This window comes from Ixodes scapularis, unplaced genomic scaffold (genome assembly GCF_016920785.2).
Source record: "Ixodes scapularis isolate PalLabHiFi unplaced genomic scaffold, ASM1692078v2 PGA_scaffold8__174_contigs__length_109621045, whole genome shotgun sequence".
NCBI classification, from domain to species: Eukaryota; Metazoa; Arthropoda; class Arachnida; order Ixodida; family Ixodidae; genus Ixodes; species Ixodes scapularis.
The window spans coordinates 28,672,391-28,690,896 of NW_024609883.1; the positions used below are offsets into that span (position 1 = coordinate 28,672,391).

Sequence of the window (18,506 nt, forward strand, 5' to 3'; positions counted from 1 at the left end):
TAAAAATGGCATACCAATAACAAAGTGTACATACCGTGCTACGAAGGTAATCCATACAGCGTTTATTTCAGCTCTATATCACACAAAACAAGGAGAGGATCGACGAGGGTCCCTTTTCGACGAGTGTTCGTCAACACTGCCTCGGAAAACAAGGGGAAGAGATTGACCTCACCTCTTAACCTAAAATTGAGGTCAGCGATCAAACTATAATACGGAAGGGTCCACAAGGGTAGCGCGGGCATATTCCATTCAGTACGCCAGCCGGTCGTAGGCAGACGGTCTTGCGACGAAGCAACGCTGCGCCGAGTCGGAGTGCCTGCTAGGCCTATATTCTGAGAGTTTCGTCGGAGCGGGATTCGCGGCTGTTGTCGCTCTTCTCGGGTGTTTGTGGATCCAGCGTTCTTGTTCGTCGTGGTTTGTTTTAAGTACATTTCTTTCTTGCTGCTTGAAGTCGGCACGCGCGAGATGAACACGTAGAAAAATAAACGTTCAGTCAGCCAGAGTTTTGAGAGGAAGGAAACCGAAGGAACTAACCGTTCTGAACTTGGCCCTGCCCTACTGCGCACGCGCAGTAGTTGCTTCGTTTACCACACGATAGATGGCGCTTGGCTCTCAGCATTATCAAATTTGGCAATTTTCGCCACACATCTCTAATTATGCTACAAAATGTGGATCTGAATATTATTTAACAAAACTTTTCGGAAACATTTGCCGGCTATTTATTGTTTACGATCGCGGTGCTGGTGAGGTAGGCTCTTACCCAATAGGCGATGTGGATTCGGCTGACGTGCACCGATTCTGCGTATGCATCGTAGTGAAAAGGCAGAGCTTTCGAAGGAAAGAAGTCGCAAAAGAGTCCAGTTTTCTTTTAGAAGTTCTATAGCAAATAATTTTTTTTGGCTCCCTAGTCTTGTGTTTTTGTGTTCCTTTTCACACCTTTTACGACGTGCGGTGGATGAAATTCGATTTTAAAATCATTTCATGGTCCCTTTAAACAACCTTCCCATATGAACCCGTCCCGTTTCGACCAGTTCCCTAAACGCCCTTCTCGTTTGAATTTGTCCTGTTTCGACCCATTCCCTAAACGCCCTTCTTATCTGAACCAGTTTCCGAAACACCCTTTGCGTTTGAACGCGTCCCGTTTCAACCTACTTTTAGAAGGCCCTGCACATTGCAACCTCTTCGCAAAAAGTCTCCATCGTTCTAAGCCTGGTCTGCGCACCTTTTCTGTTTAAGAATATGTTCTGAAGTAGCTTTACATGTCAACGCGTTCTTAAAATATACAACCCTTTCAGGCAAGCTTAAGTTAAATATATATTTCTACTTAACCCCTTACAACGTTTTTTTCAAGATGGTTCCCAAAACGTGCAAGCGCGGAACGGACTATGTACACTGCGCGACGCTGATACCGCGAACACGGCGTTGGCTCTTTTTTCGAATTTTACTTCGAAATGGTGTTAGTAGGCACCAAAGTGTACCGCTTAGGTCTGTGGCCCAGATGAGCACTTCTAAAGACACTAATAGTTTTGAAAACAGCGTTTTGATTCTATGAGATAAACATAAACACACGACGATCGCTTGTTCGCGCTAATAGAGTGTCGCGCTCTGTGCAATAAGGGAGTCTTAGAATAACGTACTCAAGCACTTTGGGCAAGCTAAAATTAGCATCACCATAGGTCTTACATCGCAACGCTATTTTTACGGTACCCAAAGCGCTTGCGTACGTTTTTCTAAATCTTCCTAATAGTGAACTAGATATTTTTGAGAGCGATGAATCAGACAGGTTGACAAGCACATGACTGGGACTTTATTTTGTTTACAATTCATAACACTGAACCCTCGCTCACACGGAAAAAGCTTGAAGGCTTTCTAGCTTCAAGACGTCTTTTAGTTATTATTTTTAACGACGCTGTAGTGAATTTGCACTTCGCTTTTTTTTTGTATTCAATGAACCTAAAAGATTAAGGAGCAAACTTTTTGCTATCAACAATTTATGATTTACGGCACAAGATTGCCCAGGCACGGCCCGGGCCGGCTCGGCCCGAGAACTTTTTTGTTCAAGCCCGAGCCCGGCCCGGGCCCGAGAAAATACGTACTACCCGGCCTGAGCCCCGCCCGCGGGCCGGGCCGGGCTCGGGCTTTCGGACTGGCCCGGGACAGTGCAGTGCTCTATCGCGGACGACGATGTCGGCGAAACCGCAGATCGAGCGCTGGAGCGAGACTGAGTCCGGTTCGCCACGCGGCGGCCCTTATGTACATGCGTGAGCTTCTGGAATAATCGGCGTAGAATCTTCGACGCGTAGAACATTCGGACCTCGAACACGCAACATGATTCTCGAATCTAGCAGAAAACTAATTTGCAGGAATAACAAAAGATGCATCGCCCCCAGGAATCGAGCCCTGGCTTTTTGCGTGGGAGGCAGGTACGATAACCGTTAGCGTTAGGCCACGCGCGCGCTGCCTACTTGGCCAGCTGCGCGCGCGGCAATATTTAATTGTATCTTTTTTTTATCTGACGAGCAAATAAACTTTATATAAATTTTTTTTTTTTGCGTTTATTTTGTTGAATTTTATGTATCCTGTCTTAAAAAGGCGACAGGCGCTGTGCTCCAATAATAGAGATCGGCTTTATATAGCAATGCAGCATTATTTCATTTTCAAGTAATATGCCAACATATGCCGGACCCTGCTCTAAAAGGGCCACTGCCTGCTCCAAAACAACATTTTGCCTGCTACAAAGCCTGCTCCAAAAGGTCAAATGGCACTTCCATCACTGGGTAGTTAGAAACGATGAAACGAGCTGATCTGTTTTGAATCACTTCCAATGCAGTGATGAGGGTGACTTGTCCAGGATCCCAGACAGAGGCTGCATATTCCAACCTGGGACGAATTAATGTTTTATAAAGAGCCAACTTCAGTGCAACTGGAGCTAATGAAAAATTTTGTTTAACTACGCTAACCTAACTTGCGGTTAGCGTTAGAGGAAACATGCTGAATATGATTCCTCCATGAAAGGTCAGATGTTATATGCACGCCTAGGTATTTATAAGACAACACCGGCTCCATATAAACCTGATCAAGGAAATAGTTAGGATTGTCAGAAGATTGTCGAGATACACGCATAGACTTACATTTGTTAGCGTTAAGGCTCATTGACCATAAATCACACCACTCGATGGTAGCGTTTGCCCGCATGTCCTAGTTTTCATTTTAAAAATGGACAAAGATTGAGGTTTTCGGCACTTCTCAACTCCTTCACCATCTTCCGAGTATGTGCGCTGTGACGGGAATGGGGGACACGCGGTGAAGCTCTCTCTAGAGTCATCAGTAAGCAGCGAGAACTCAGCTGCTCGCGACCACGTGACCACGTGCTTGCGCAGCGCGATCAACATGGCGAGAGGAGGAAAGTGCCAACGTGCTTGTCCAGGTCCGGCCATCCCCGTCCCCCTCTGGCTTCTGGCGGCTGTTCGCGGCAGCAGATAGAGCCGGCAGTTTTGTTGACCTAGGATAGATGGCGCCACTGAAACTCCGTATAATAAAAGTTTTGTCGATGATACCAGGTTTTTGATGCATTTATATTTATGTTTGAACAACAAGATTGACAGAAAAATTACCTTTTATTGAGTGCACAACTTCCTATCTGTTTGCAAGTCCCCCATTGACATCATGCCGTGTGGTTCTCATGGTCGCCGCTCGCGGCTGCAGGTCGGGAACTATTCTAATTTTTGCCTCATGATTATGCGGCGGAATCTCAACATTTCGAAGGAAGGAGATGCATTTTCTGTCTTTTGTGACAAGATAAACCATGTCAAAAGTAGGAGATGCAAATTTTTTCAACGTTAGAATTGTTGCACAGCTCCTTTAAAAGGGCACTGACAGGTCAAAATTGTATTTTTTTTTAATATCGTCCGAAACGAGGGAAAAAGATGCCTGGACACTACCCTCAAAGTTTGAACTTTGGAACCCAGTATATGTGAAGTAAAAAAACAATTTCCCAAAGCCGAATTTGAAGTTCCAGTGCAATCCGTGCCAGGTGCAGTGATGTCAAAAATTGAGTTGTCCTGCAACTCGAGTTTCTTTGACGCCTCCGAACCGTCCCAACCCGAAGTGCTGTGTGTGCTGGCCGCTCTCCTCTGTGTGTGCCGCCACATATCACTGCGAGCAGCCAATGCTTCACTTTCACGTTTGAAGTTCTTTTAGGGCTCTTTCAGCAACCTCAAATTCTTTGAAACGGTGTGAGGTTGAAGTGAATGCGCAGTGGTGGACTTTTGTGTGTGATGTGAGGGGCCACGTTGCGCCGGTTCTGCGTTAAAAGCTGCCCCGGCAGAGTCACAACCAAAGCTACAATACACAGACACCAAATCCAGTTGTTTTGATCGTTTGACGATTTCCTTTTCGAAGTGTGAGAGGTTGTCATGCACCTAAAAAAGTGAGCGTCCGATTCCCCGACTCACCGATCATCCTTGGTGCCACATCTGTCGAGCGCTGCCATGTTTTTTGAGGGAGGATAAAAAGCCAGGAGGCAACACAACACCGGCCTCAGATCTTCGGTATTTCTAAAAGAAGGGCCGTAGTGTGTTCGCAATTGCGTTAAAAAACGTGTTTTACAAATGCCGTTATTAAATATTATAGAAATGTCGCTTACGAAGCTTCTAAATCTCATAATCGATTACGTCACAAATAAAACGAAGCTAGAAGTCGAGATGCGGGAGAGAAAATGCTTGGAAGGGGGGGGGGGGTAAAGAGGCGCGCACGCCCTTGGGGAAAGTTTCTTTTGCATTGTGTATTTTTTTGCTTGTCCATGACCACAACTTGCATCGTTTTAACCCTTTGCCTACCGCAAGAATTTTTGAAAGAAACAATTTGAAAATACTTAATTTTTTATGTGCCCTATAAATTTAATATGCAATACAAAGGCCAAAAGCAAATGCCAAATATTTATTATATGAGAAATCTTTGAACACACTGCAAAAGAAAAATGACTAAAATTCTGCTTCACTGCATACCACAGACAGTTCACATCACGTTGCACATGGACGTTCAGGCCGGGCGCAGAAGTACTGCAAACAGTTCACATCACATTGCACACAAAGTGAACGCAAAACGTGGAAAGGCTGGAGGGGGATTTTCTACATTGATTATAGTTAGGGCTCCGTGTTTTCAGAGTTTATTTTTGGAAAAATTCGGAGGGTGTTTTTCGGAGTTTATTTTTTACCGAAAATTCGGTGTTCGTCAGAGTTTATTTTTCATAAATCCCCAATTCTCCGAAATTTGGAGATTAATTTCGCAGTGTTTCCTATTAAAAATAATAAATAATAACCGGATGCAAACATGTACCAGAAAAAATAAAACTCGCTTGTATCAATTAAGATTTCTTCAGTTGAATTTGGCGTTGGTGTCATTGGCAATACTAATTTCTCCCACGGCAAAAGTCGCACACAAGTGTGGCTTTGATAAACGTCGATACCTTAAAATCAATAAACTGCCGGAGATAGCCGCCAGGAAGCTCGTAGTCATCCCATCAATCTATCCTGCTGCCGCGCGAGGTGGATGTAATAGAGAGGTTTCAACTGCCCCTCTTCCCTATTTTTTACAATCTCTATGGTCCATAGCTTTCACTGTTACCCCCAGAAACATACTTTCTCTAAATCCCAAATCCCATGGCCCAAACTGGAAACCGCAGTGATGTGATTGCTGCGCCAATTGCGCCAAACTGCGCCAAGGGGCTAACCCTGCTACATCTTGCTACATTTTGCCAAAATATGGGTAATCTGCGCCAAGCCTGCCCCAAAGGATCAATTTTGGTCGCCTTTGAAAACCGAAGCTAAATTGAGTACCGTAATTGAGCACACATGAGCTAGGTGGTGCAAGCAGCCGTCCGACACAAAGTACCCTGCATCAAGCGTTCATCCGGTCTTGCATGGTTTTTCCCGCCGTCTCTTGTCTCGCGTCTTTTTGAAAAAAAAAAAAAAAAATTCAATGATAGACGTGGGCGTGTGCGGACGCTCCGACGCTAGCGTGCTGGGTACCAGCCATGCCGTCATGCTGTGAAACTAAACCATGTTTTTGTGCGGCGGGGGTTACTTTATGGGCTGAAGCACTCGCTCCTAAAAGCAACGGCCGTGGACAAACTATATTTGGTCCCTGCCTGCCAGTCACCATGGTCGTGCGACGTCGGATGTTGCCGTCCCCCATGTTACTGCAGTTATGGCACTTTCTAACTGAAACGTAAGGACTGCCGCATATTCATCAATAATCTTGTTCTTGTTTAATACGCTACTACAAACATCCCTTCAGCTCAAAGACTGTTGTGTCGAGGTATTGATTACCTAAGTTTCTCTCGGTATTTCTTTAGAGACGTACCCTGGTACGTGAAACAAATCAGCCGCGAAAGATAGTTAGTGAAGAGAAGTGAGCTTAAGCAAAGAAGGCAATGTCTGCATGCTGAACCCGCACAGCGTGCTTATTTGTCTCCAATTCAGTCGTTGCACAAAGCGCCCCAAGAATTTTTTGACCTTGGCTCGCAATGTCTTGCATCAATGCGCGCAGGTTTTTTTATTTTTTTGTGTGTGTTTAGTTTGTACTTTGCCTGCCGGCCTGGCAGGCCCGTGCAGCTGGACTGTTTTTTTTTTTTTGTTGTTTTTTTTTGGTCGTCTGTTGGACGGTTACATTTTGCATACAATTTTGGGAATTAGTTGGAGACCGAGCGGAGTGGCATGGTTTCGATCGAACAGCCATCTCCGCTCGCGCGACAATTTCGCATTGCACGGCAATAGTTACGTGTTTCATCAGTTGGAGACTGCTTCCATTTGTTATATTACTAGTCAACCTAATGATGTGATATTTACTACTAAGCTGGTCATTTTCAAATAATTTTTAATATGTGCAGTTTGGTCCGATATATTTGTATTATTTAACTGAAGCATTGCAAAATGTGTCATGTCATTGGCATTTCAGTTACATGTTGAAAGACTCCCAGGTGGTCTATCTTGACAATAATTGGTTGATTGCAGCGAGCAATTTGTCCTTCGTTTGTCCACCACTTGAAATGAATATCTTTTTTTTTCCTTCTAAGAATATCTGCTGCAAAAGCCACTTTCGCTGCTCCGAACCACTGTTTTAGCTGCTCCAAAATCCAGTTTTCCTGCTCCAAAACTCTGTTTTGGCTGCTCCAGAACGTGCTCCAAAACGGCTTAGGCCAATCACATCACTGAAACCAAAAGAGAGGCTTTGGTCGTGACACGGATAGTACGGTGACCTCTTTCCCTGAACCAACTTTGACAAGACTAGAGTTCCTCGATATGCTCCCCCGAAGGGGGAGCAGAGTTGCGCATTTGTTTTCCCCACGCCGCTATTCGCCGAGATACATCACGTGAGGAGCAAAGCATCCGGCGCCGTGCAAGGAAGCCACCTTTACGGCCGCTCCGCCGCCTTTGCTTGCGCCCCGGCGTATGTTCCCCAGCATTCGCCCTCCTTCTCCTCCTCGCGTGTTTTCCATGCGCGGCGGCACGCGCAGCGGCGCTATTCGCCAAATTTAGTCACGTGAGGAGCAAAGCGTCCAGGGTGTGCAGGAAAGCCAGCGCTACGGCCACCCGCCGAGGCTGAATGTGCAACTCTGCTACCGTAGGTAGCTATATACAGGAACTCTAGATGAGACAAGTCGTAAGACCCCCTTTTGACAACGGTGCGAGGCTTGAAGGATAATTATGGTGTCATTTTCCCTGGACCATTGAGCCTGTGCTGCCAAAAATGTAAAAAAAAAAAAAACTTTTTTTTTTTTTTTTTTTTTTGTTGTTGTGGAGGGGGGGGGGGGGGTTGGCATGGGCACATCACAGTTCAGAGTTTATCGGATAAATCCGAATTGCCAAAACTTTTACCGGCGGGTGTTTTTCAGTTTTTCGGATTTATCCAAAAACACGGAGCCCTAATTATAGTCCATGCCGACAGGATGTCCTCATCGAAATCGGAGTTGTCTGAGCTCAAATCCAATAACTCAGTTGCATTCCTCTCGCTGTTCGATGAAAGATTCATTTCCTCGTCTTCTGAATCTGAAGAGACGTCACAATATCTTCGTTTTCACCCCAATTTCGAGGCAAGATCGTCACTACGAACGCAGCGACCAGAAATTGACGTCGCCATTTTTAAATCCCCTGTTGCCTGCGTTGGAACAATTTTCTGCCAAATTCAGAAATTTGCCAGGTTTTTATTTTCCGCAAAGCACCATCTATCCACGGCAAAGCTCACTAGAAACACGTGGACTGGCCCAGTTCGTCCATGGTAGTGTATTGGAGCCCAAATCAATGTGGACGAGCCCAGCTCGTCTTCGGGGGGAGGGGTACAAACAGTGTGGACGAACTCAGGTCGTCCATGGTAGTGAAAGGGTTAAACAAGTATGGTTCACCAACTGGCCCAAGCTTCCATCCTATCAAGTTACATTTCTAGTACATCGGGCCCTTTCACTTCTTCACCGCTGAATCTCTGCTTCATCGTCAGCCTCATCGCTGTCACAGTATGTCAAGCAAGGTCATTTGGTTACTGCATTCGTGTTAACCTGCTCCCCCCAGAAGTCATTGCCTTGTTTGGTGGTTTCACTCCCTCAGCTGGGCATGGGAAGAGAGTCTGTAAGATTTTGCGACCCGAGTGGCATCGCCAGGCTCGTCTGTGCCGTGGAGTGTCTTTATGCCCAGCTATGCGATAACGTCAGTCAATCCGTTGGAAGGAGATGTCGAGAGTTTGCAGAGACTACAAAAAGACATACTGACTTCCTATGGCAACTCACCTTGGTGCAGCTGCGCAGCATAACACCAAGAAAGACTTCAGTTCCAAATAACCCAGTCCACATCATAAGGCATCTGTCGTTACCTGAAGAGGTTTATAAGGTGCTCAGCCTTGGCCCCAAGTTTGCCATGGAGCCCAAGACAACTGCGCCTGAGCTACTCTCATTTGTGAGGCAAGTGTCGAGATGGGCTCCTGAAGCAGAGATGGCTCGATGCACTTCTGAGGAAGTAGATTTGTTATATCGGCACACCCCTCAAAAAACTATGCTACCAGTTAAGAAGATTGAATCATATTTGGTGCGTCAATCTCTATCTTTGGTACCAGCAGACAAAGAGGGTGGATTTGTGATCATGCCACGGAACGTTTTTGGAACCAAGGCCGTGTTAGCCATTGACTCGGGTTTTCAGCGTAACACTAGTATCTCATTAACCAAGGTCAAAAGTGAAGCAAAAAAATTATTTAGTGAGCTAGAGCTAAAACAATTGTGCTCCTCTATTGAATGCAGTAGGCACCTTAGCTTAGAGCTGTTTTTCAGCGCAAAAACTCATAAAGTAGATTGCCCATTAAGGGTGATTGTATCTGACAAAGGGTCGTGGCAGAAGTCTGTTGCCATATTTTTGCAGGAGAAATTAAATCTCTTGCCGGTTGAGGATCCTTCTATGCTAAAAGACTCTAGCGAAGTGATAAAGTTTCTAACAAACTCTAATGATTGGCATCTCAAGGCCTTCTCAGTGGACATACAGGACCTCTACTACTCTCTGCCGCAGGATAAGCTGTTGAAGTGCTTGGAGGACTGCATTGACTCTTTTGGTGTTATTGCTTTTCAGACCGCGTCAGGAATTTCCCAAGGTGGTTTCCTTGAATTGCTCACCGTATATTTAAAATCTATGTTTGCGTGTTGGGAGGGCAGCACCTTTCTCCAAAAAGCAGGGGTATGCATTGGTTCATGCATAGCATCAGTTTTGAGTAACCTTTACCTCGCGCATCGGGACCGGATCCTTTCACATTGCTTAGATGCTTCTACTGTTGTGAAGGTGTTTCGCTTTGGTGATGATTTTTTGATCGTGCTAGATTGTGCAGCTAATGACTTTCAAAGATTGGTCTCTAACGTTCTTTCCTGTTTTAAATCCTGTATACAGTATAGACCATTTACAACGTAACCGCTTATAGTGCAGGACCGGGTATAACGCGGTTTTTTTAAACCACCGGTTCGTCTCCCATAGAACTCCATGTAATTGCATACCGCTTAAAATGCAGGCGCGCGAAGGGAAATACCGGTTATAGTGCGGTTTCTGGCACAGCCCGCCGGCCGCGCCGACGACCGCAGCAGCGAGCGCGCTTCCCTGTGCGACACTAGATAACGGCGCTGACGGCGCGAACAGCAAACGGCACTCGCGTGGCAGTTGCTCCAGAGCCGAGTTGCTCGAAGAAGCGGGAAGAAGCGAAAGGCTTCAGTTGCCATAGCGACGGAGGGACGCACGCACGTGTCGTTCACGTGCGTGCGTCCCTCCGCTGCGTTGGAAACAAACAACCGCAGCGACAGACCAATCGCAGGTCGAGGAGAAGTGTTGCGCGCGTTACATGCCGGTCGCGGGCCGGCTGCTTCTATCCGCAAACACGGCGTGGGTTGTGATCGTCGTCGTAGACGGCGTTCATCTCATCGTTCCGCGTAAAAGCGCTATCCTTGACTGTGAATTTTCGTTGTGTGTCGCTATGATAACCCAGCACGTACTAGAAGGGAAGATCCACCTACTCGTGCGGTGATGTCGTGGCGGCGCTCTCAAGACGGCAGAAATGCCCGTGTCGTCGTGTTTGCTTACTTCGACTACAGTGGTGATTTCTAAGCATTTGTGTCCTCGAACATCGCCCGGATTTCTGATTTGGCGCATTTCATGCGTGTGCTCAAGTTCAAGGTATTACTGGCGCGTACCGTGTGAAGGATGCGAATTTTCACGCGTTTTCATCTCCGGAGAAAAGTGATTAGGGTTAGCAATCCTGAACGCTCGCAACGTCCGTCCGCAACCCGCGACGCCGTTAAAAGGCTGCGCCAGGCAAAAGCTGCTCATTTCTTTCAAAATGTGTAACACACTTGAGACAGAACTGTACTAGTCCGGTGAAATAAAGACTTTCCTCAAACTAAGCTTTATTTTTCATCTAACATAAAATAAATTCTTTTCACAAGTGTAAGTTGTCTCATGGCATGTATTTTCAATATTTTGGCCTGAAAAATTGATGTGTTGGTTATAGTGCGGTACCGCTTATAGTGCGGATTTTCGCGACTCCCGCGACATCTGTTATATGCGGTCTACACTGTAGATCCACTAGAAATCACTCATGAGCTCCCCACAGAAGGTTCCTTGCGGTTCTTGGACCTCAGATTAATTTTTTCAGATCATCATGTACCGTATTTGCACGAATATAACGCAAGCTTTTTTTTTTAAATTACGTGCTCCAAAACGCACCTCGCGTTATATTCGGAATCGAGTTCAGCCACGAGGCGCGCGCGTCTGGAGAAAGCCAGAGGGGAAAGCCATCCTTCCGGCTCAATGCAAAATATCCGGTGGGAAAAGAGGGGGGGGTGTGGAAGGGAATTTATTAGCTATTGGGCCACGGGAAGGGGCGAAGAGAAAACATAAAAAGGCATTTTTATCGCTTTTGTGTTTGTACAACGCGCACGCCGCAGAAACTCTGCGCACGCGCGCCGTGCGGGAATGCAGGCACTGGCCAATTCGAGCCAAGCCAAGCCGGGCCAAGTCAAGCCAACACAAGCCAAGCCAACATCACCAACCGCGTTTACGCAATCGTGCAACACGGGGCATTTGTTTATGCAGAGGGACCAGAACAAGAAGTGTGATCGTGTATCGGAATCAGCAGTCTTTTTTCTGCCTGCGCATTGTTTAGTTTCTGCTCCAGAGTGATCTGGTGTTTGTGTGTTGGTGCTTCCGCTTCGCTTCGTGCCTTGTTTCGATTGTGGGCTGCCGAGGAGCTCCCACGGAAGAAAAGGGAACTACCAGACAAGCAGGTGCGGTGCTGCTGCTTATCTGCGTAGTCGCCAAGTGGATTGTAAACGGAAGGACCTGAGCAGTAAGGACGAGTGCAGTCAAAACATAAACAGATATTTCTTCTATTTCCATTGACTTTTTATATCTGCTATGCCCCCAAGAGCACAAGAAATTGATGCGGCCTCGGTTCGCGTTATAATAGTAATATTTATTTTTATTTTTGAGGGCATCAAAACCTGCCCTCGCGTTATATTCGTGGTCGCGTTATATTCGTGCAAATACAGTATGTTAATCATACAAACCGAGAGGGAACAAACCTCTTCTTAATTTTCAGTCAGCACACTCCAAACTTGTTAAGCGAGGCATTGTTAAATTATGTCTCACTAATGCGCTTAATAAGTCTTGTATTCATTCACTTAAGGTTAGCTTTGATGCTCAAATTGCCAGGTTAAAGTCAACAGGATATCCTAGTACATTACTTACAGCCATGGCAGAAGATTTATTAAAGAGAATAAGATGGGATGAACGACCTAAACACAATACAGAAAAGAAAAGGACGGCCGTTGTTCCCTATATACATAAATTTTCGCACGGTCTAAAAAAGATGGGTAACCGCATTAACATTAATGTTGCTTTTTCAGCACCAAATAAGCTTCTAAGCCTGTGCAGGAAGGTGAACGGATCGGCACACCGGGAAGTTGGTTGTTCGAAAAAGCACCAAAAGAGCTTTGTAAATTGTACTGAAGGAGTCGTATATTCTGTCCCACTCTCATGTGGTAGAGAGTATATAGGCCAGACTGGAAGGTGTCTGAATGATCGTTTAAGAGAGCATTTTTATAACACCCACCGAGTCGTAGCTGGACACTTGGGAATCCATTGTTGCAATTGTGGCTGTATAGCACATTTTGAAAATTGTTCTGTAATAGGTAGGAGTAGAAACGCACTGACTAGAGAAATAATGGAAGCGGAAAGGATAGCACAGCTGAAGGACAAGTGTGTACGGAGTCCTTCTATAGCGCTGTTGACCAAAGAGCTCCAATTTCTATCTAAATGATAGCGATGAGGGAGAGGGACGATTTGTAAAGTGTTTCGTTTAGATATTTTTTCCGTTTCTTCAGTTTTCTTCTCTTTTACTGTTCTTTTGCCTTCCCTTTAGAATTTTCCTTTGTATTTCGTGCTACTTATTCTACTTATCACGTTCTGAAAAGTCAACCCAGACGTTGAAGAGAAAAATGAAGTAGTCCAATACACAAGAGTTGTAAGTTCAGCGCGTGTGCTTGTCTTCCTGAGTGTCTGGTGTGAGATTGATTTTTCCTGCGCTGTCACCGTCAAGTAAAAAAAAGCAATATGACCTTTGGGGTGTCAGTGCCCGTTTGAGGACCTCTTGAGAAAAGCATTGCAAAGGAAGGGTTTGTCAAGTTTGATTCTCGATAATTAAAAAACATAAACAATGCAGAAAAGGAAAAAACAAAGGTCAGGAGGCATTATTATATAAACATTATTCAAGCATTTTAGAAATCTCATGCAAAAAAAATTCCAGTGGCTTAGCTCGGCTATGCCAGGATGTACGTAGCGTGAGCTTAGGTTCAGCTGGTTATTCTTAGCTTTCCTGGTTGTCTAGGATTAGCTTGATTATCATGCTTACTGCTGCTTCAATGACACACACACGGTATACGCATTATATGAGTCAGTCAATCGGCGAGCCTTGACGTCATCGAAGGCGTCTTGTTGCTACTGCTGAGATGGTCGGGCACGTCGCTCAGCCTCCTGGCGACGCCGCTTTGCTAGACGTTCCTTCCTTTGCTCTGGTGTCTTTGCAGCGCGTTTAGCCTTCTTCTGTTCATTCTTCCTACGCTCAACCGCTAATTGCTGGGCAACTACTTTGGGATCCGACGAGCTAAGCTTCTACGCTCTTCTATCAGGGAATTTTTTTTTATTTATTAATTTTTATTTTTAGAAGTGTTACAGATAGACTCTCACAGTCCAAAATTCTTCAGATATCAATGAAATGGGCCAAACGTACAGTCAAGCCCGGTTATATCGCACCCGTGTATTTCGAATTATTGTTTGTATATGAAACAATCCAAACATCCCCTAGAAAATCACACTGTTTTTTTGTATCAAACGTCCACAACTCCCATGGCGGGGATACGTGGGCATACGCAGAAAAAAAGCAATTGTATAAAAAAAAAAAAAAAACAGTAAAAACCAAAAAGGTGGAAGATGGCAAACGAAAGGGGAAGGGCACCCGCACGCTTAGGGAGGGCAGAGAGTGCCCGCTGTTGGAACGGTCGCGTGCGCTCTTTTCCCCGAACACCGCTGCAGCCCCAAAATAAAATGAGCAAAAAAAAAGGATTTTGTTAAAGGAGCTGTGCAACAATTTCAGGGCTTTGCTTAAATAATTGTGGAAGTTGCTGCCTGACACTTCTGAAGTGAACTACAGAAAACAGATTTTGCCTGGATACCGTAGTTTTTATTTAAAAAAATGAAAAAGATCCAGGTTTTTGCCGCCTCTCAACTCGTACATCGTCTTCCGGGTCACGTGCGCAGTGACGTCGCTTGGGTAGGTGCGGGGTTCCGGGAAATTCCTCTCTCTAACGCCGTCAGTGAGCGGCGAGAACTCATCCGCTCACGACCACGTGACCGCGTCACCGCATGCTTGCGATCAACATGGCCACCGGCCTCTGGAGAGGCGAACTCAACGAGGTCGAGCTCCAGATGCTGGAGTACAGCGAGTCACTGGGGCTCGTTCCGTACGCGGGGACGCCGTCGAAATGTCTGAGTGAAGAGGACGCGCGGGCGGTGCTCGACGGAAGCCCCAGCCCGACTCCGGACCCAGATTCGTGGCGGCTGACCACGACGGCATGGTAATAATCGCACATGCTGTTTGCAGGTAGCTTTCGTCTGACACTGGCTTATTCTGATCTCAGGTGCTCGTGCAAGAGGTGCGGCATCATGCCGACGCCTAAAGAGTGCATCTGCTGCAGGGAGTGTCCCCCCGCGGTCGCGACTCGCCCGGGAGGGTGCATCACGGAGCACAACAACTTCGCACCGATCTGCCTCCAGCCCGGCGTGCTCGAAGTCGCGTTCTGGGCTCTGCAGGAGGCAGGTCGTCACCCGGCGCCGCGAGAACAGAAGTGCGTAGTTTGTTTGAAATTTCCTTGTAGGAAAGTGTTGCTCATTTGATAGACATGCTTCCTGCGCTCAGGGATTGCAGAACGCGACCCCGCTAGCACGTACTGCATACGCCAGCGCAGGTTTTCCCTTATAACCAAGAGAAAGTTATCTCTGGGAAACCTTCTCCTAAAATTTTGTTCGGTGATTTTATAAGTTCGACTAGAATGTAATAAAACGCCAGTGTGATGCACACGGCAAGTCTTTCGCGCACAGTACCGACCCCACTCCCGTCTGCAAATATGCATGCAATGACCATGCAGACGAGCTGTCCCCTGCTGTGTGAAGCTTTGCATAGTTAGGATGCTCACTGGAGTGGAACAAAATGCTTGTGGCCTACTCTGTGCAGACCTTTCTGGGATCCTTCGGAATGTGCTGGCCAAGTAAAGAAGCTCGAGTACTCAGTGGTCACGGAGCCTCTCCTTAGTCCAGCTTATACTTCCAGACCTCACTTCATACTAATCCCAAGCGAAAAGGAAGCAACGGAAGCGAGCGCAAAACTTTGGGCCTGGTAAGCACGCGTTCGTGAAGGCAAATCGTTGTCGAAGACAGCGCACTCGTGCCTGTAACATCAATTTCAGTCATACAAAAAGAAGAAAAAAAAAAAGGAATAGTTTATCAAGGTCTAATTTTTTGGGTTTTCCCTTTGTGAAAAAAGAAAAGGTATGCCTTATTTTTTATAATGCAGGAGTTTTTAAACATGCGACAGTCTGGGGCTGACAAAACATTTTGGGTGGCGCACACGCACGTCACCATGCAGATATTCCCATGGAAGAACACAACACTACGTTTAGGAGACTGCATCACAACTCTCTGAAGTTGCCCAGTTTATTTGAGCACAAGGTCTTGTGTAATAGGACAAAAGGCGGGTGTGCTCTGCATGAAGTGGCCCTATTACCCGCTTATATTGTTCAGCCAGAAATCGCAAAGTACAGACAATCAGTAAAACAAAACATTCAAGCTCGACACATGATGCTGTTTTTTTATTACATGCGGTCAAGTCTCCTATGTGCACAAGTAACATGGTCAGGCATTCATTGCATCTTATTGCACCGTCCAGCTTTTGAAAACATCACATCTCTGTAGTCCTGCGTTTCACTTAATTAGATACTCCAAAGTAAATCTTGATGTATTTTCATTTGTCACATGCACCTCAATTCCATAAACCTGCCCTATACTCGGAGTCCCAACTTGTGTGCAGTGTAGGCACAGGCACGAGCGCGTGGCTTCCAAACACACCCTCTGCGTGCAAGTGCTTGTGCACACAAAACACTGTGGAAAGCTGTGCCTGCACTGCACACAACTTGAAACTGAGTATAGTATCATCCAGATGTGTAGTGTGTCTTGGCTGGCACTTCAAACATTCGTATCAGTGGTAATTGACCAGCTTTGTCCTTATAAATTTTCCAGGCTTCGTTTTGCGGCCTATCACCAATTCGTGCGGTGGATGTGGCGGAGGCTGGGACGTCGCAATCGACGTGTTCTACCGGCCTGCGTGGTCAAGAGGATCCACGATGAATTCCCTTCGGAAACGTATACGGGGTTTCATGATGTAGAATAAAAATGCTGTAAACGCCACATTGTTTCACTAAAGTTTTTGCAAGCATACTACTTTATGCACCCAGACAACAAAACATTTCGACTGATTAAAACAAACATACAACTTCAAGCACTGATGCTGGTTTTCCCACAGCTTACAAAGCATTGCGATCAATTTTGCACTGTTCATGTAGTCATTCTACATTCAGTACTTCCTACAGCTTACGAAGCATTGCTGTTTATTTTGCACTATTCATGTACAATGTGCTGCAATACGAAGGACCCACTGGGAGAGCGTGACCGAGGCGGTGGCTGGCGGGGGCACTGCGGGCAATTTCATTCTGCTTCAAGGAGAGGATGCTCACTCGGGGCTCAGCACAAACTGATAAGCACATCGCACTTTAGCCGAGGCTTGACTCGAGTGAGCGTCCTCCCCTATCAGTTTGACACAAGACTTATTATGTGAAAAGGGGGCAGACGGGATGTAAACGAAACGTATCAACTAAACACACACAAAACAAGGCTGCAAGGCAAGGCCCCAAAAACATAGTGCAGTTGCAGGTACTCAGATTGTGCTACATATGAAGTGGTACTCGCAGCTTGCAATCAGTGTAAAAGGTGATGTACGCTAGACAATAATGTGCCAACATCGGACACCCTGTTTCGTGTCCTTGATTTGACATGCACTAATGCAAGGAAGACGACTCCCCCCCATGAATGCTCTTGAGGACCCTTGGGGGTTTGTGTGAGAACTGCTGTATCCGAGTGTTGGTGTGCCCTGCATATGGGCACGCTGACTGGCTGTCCCAATACTGTAAAACCCTTTACTTTTGCAAGCCCTTAATTTGGTGAATTTCGCGAATTGAAGGATTAGTGAAATTTAGGAGCATGCGAAAGAAAACACTGGCCTCTAGAGGCCCTCAATTCTCACTTTTGGAATTCACAAAATTCGGGGGTATGTTCCTTTGCCTGAATTGCAAAAAAGTGGGGACTGTGAAAATAAAGCCAGACCAAGCTCATACTTCGTTCCCTCTCCTTCAACCTGGTAGGCACAAACCAGGCCATGCCTCTTTGGTCTACTGTACTGTAATGAACAGTTCAATAGTGCAGTATCCTAGGAGATTCTAACACATCCATGGACACATGATCCGAGATAGCTATGAATGTGTAATAAACATGTTTTGTTCCGAATCATAACCGGACGAAATTCATCCCTCCTAAACGCAGACAACGCTACAAATGGCCAAGAAAATGTGCAAGAACAGCATAAGGATCGCCCTGCAATGAAGTGGAATGGACCCCGACGCATCCAACAAATGACACCTGCCTAGCAAGATGGACTAAGGCGTGCTCCCCCCCATTTCCCTCCTTTGACGCTCGTGTCACTGATACCAATAATGTCGGCACTGAGTGGTCAATGTGGGTAAAACGGTTCGAGGACTTTGTGGTCGCCTGTGGAATCAAAATGATGCCAGGAACACCGCCTTTCAGTTGCACTATATCGGAGAAGACCTCTACGACACTTGCTGCATGCTACCAGAACCTCCAGTGACTGCGCCTGTCTCAACCGCAGCAAAGTTCTGCAGCGACACAACTGCTCTATACACAGCTACACGCAGGAAGCTCGACGCTTACTCCTACCCCAGGTAACTACGAGCTTCGAAGTTTACCGCTTTCAGCAGACGAAGCAGGTGGGAAGCGAGTCACTCAACCTGTTTTACGCTTGACTGCGGCAGCTTGCGAGGCACTGTGTGTTCGTTGGCCTGGACACCGAGATTAAAAACCAGATCCTCATCACGACAAAGTCCTCAAGGCTGCGCCGCTATACCATACAACACGACTTGACGCACAAGGAATACTCAAGCAAGGCCGGCTATTCGAAGAGGCGAAGCACAACGTCAGCATCATAAAACAAAAGTCTGGCAGCCCGACGAAAACAAAAGAAAGGTGCTCGCAGTGAACACCAAGCCATCACCACCTCATCTGTCAAAGAACTGGGAAGTGTGCAACATG

At 46.2% G+C, this 18,506-nt stretch overlaps 2 protein-coding genes across 2 annotated transcripts in view; both read left to right on the forward strand.

Moving 5' to 3' along the window:
- Window positions 1-18,506, forward strand: part of LOC8037504 (cytosolic 10-formyltetrahydrofolate dehydrogenase) — a 241,410-nt gene that overhangs the window by 25,928 nt on the left and 196,976 nt on the right. The window lies entirely within an intron of this gene.
- LOC121833541 lies at window positions 14,462-16,515 on the forward strand. Its single transcript, XM_042286942.1, has 3 exons — window positions 14,462-14,647; window positions 14,711-14,917; window positions 16,365-16,515. Exons 1-3 carry the CDS (start codon window positions 14,499-14,501, stop codon window positions 16,513-16,515), a joined length of 507 nt encoding a protein of 168 aa, XP_042142876.1. The 5' UTR covers window positions 14,462-14,498.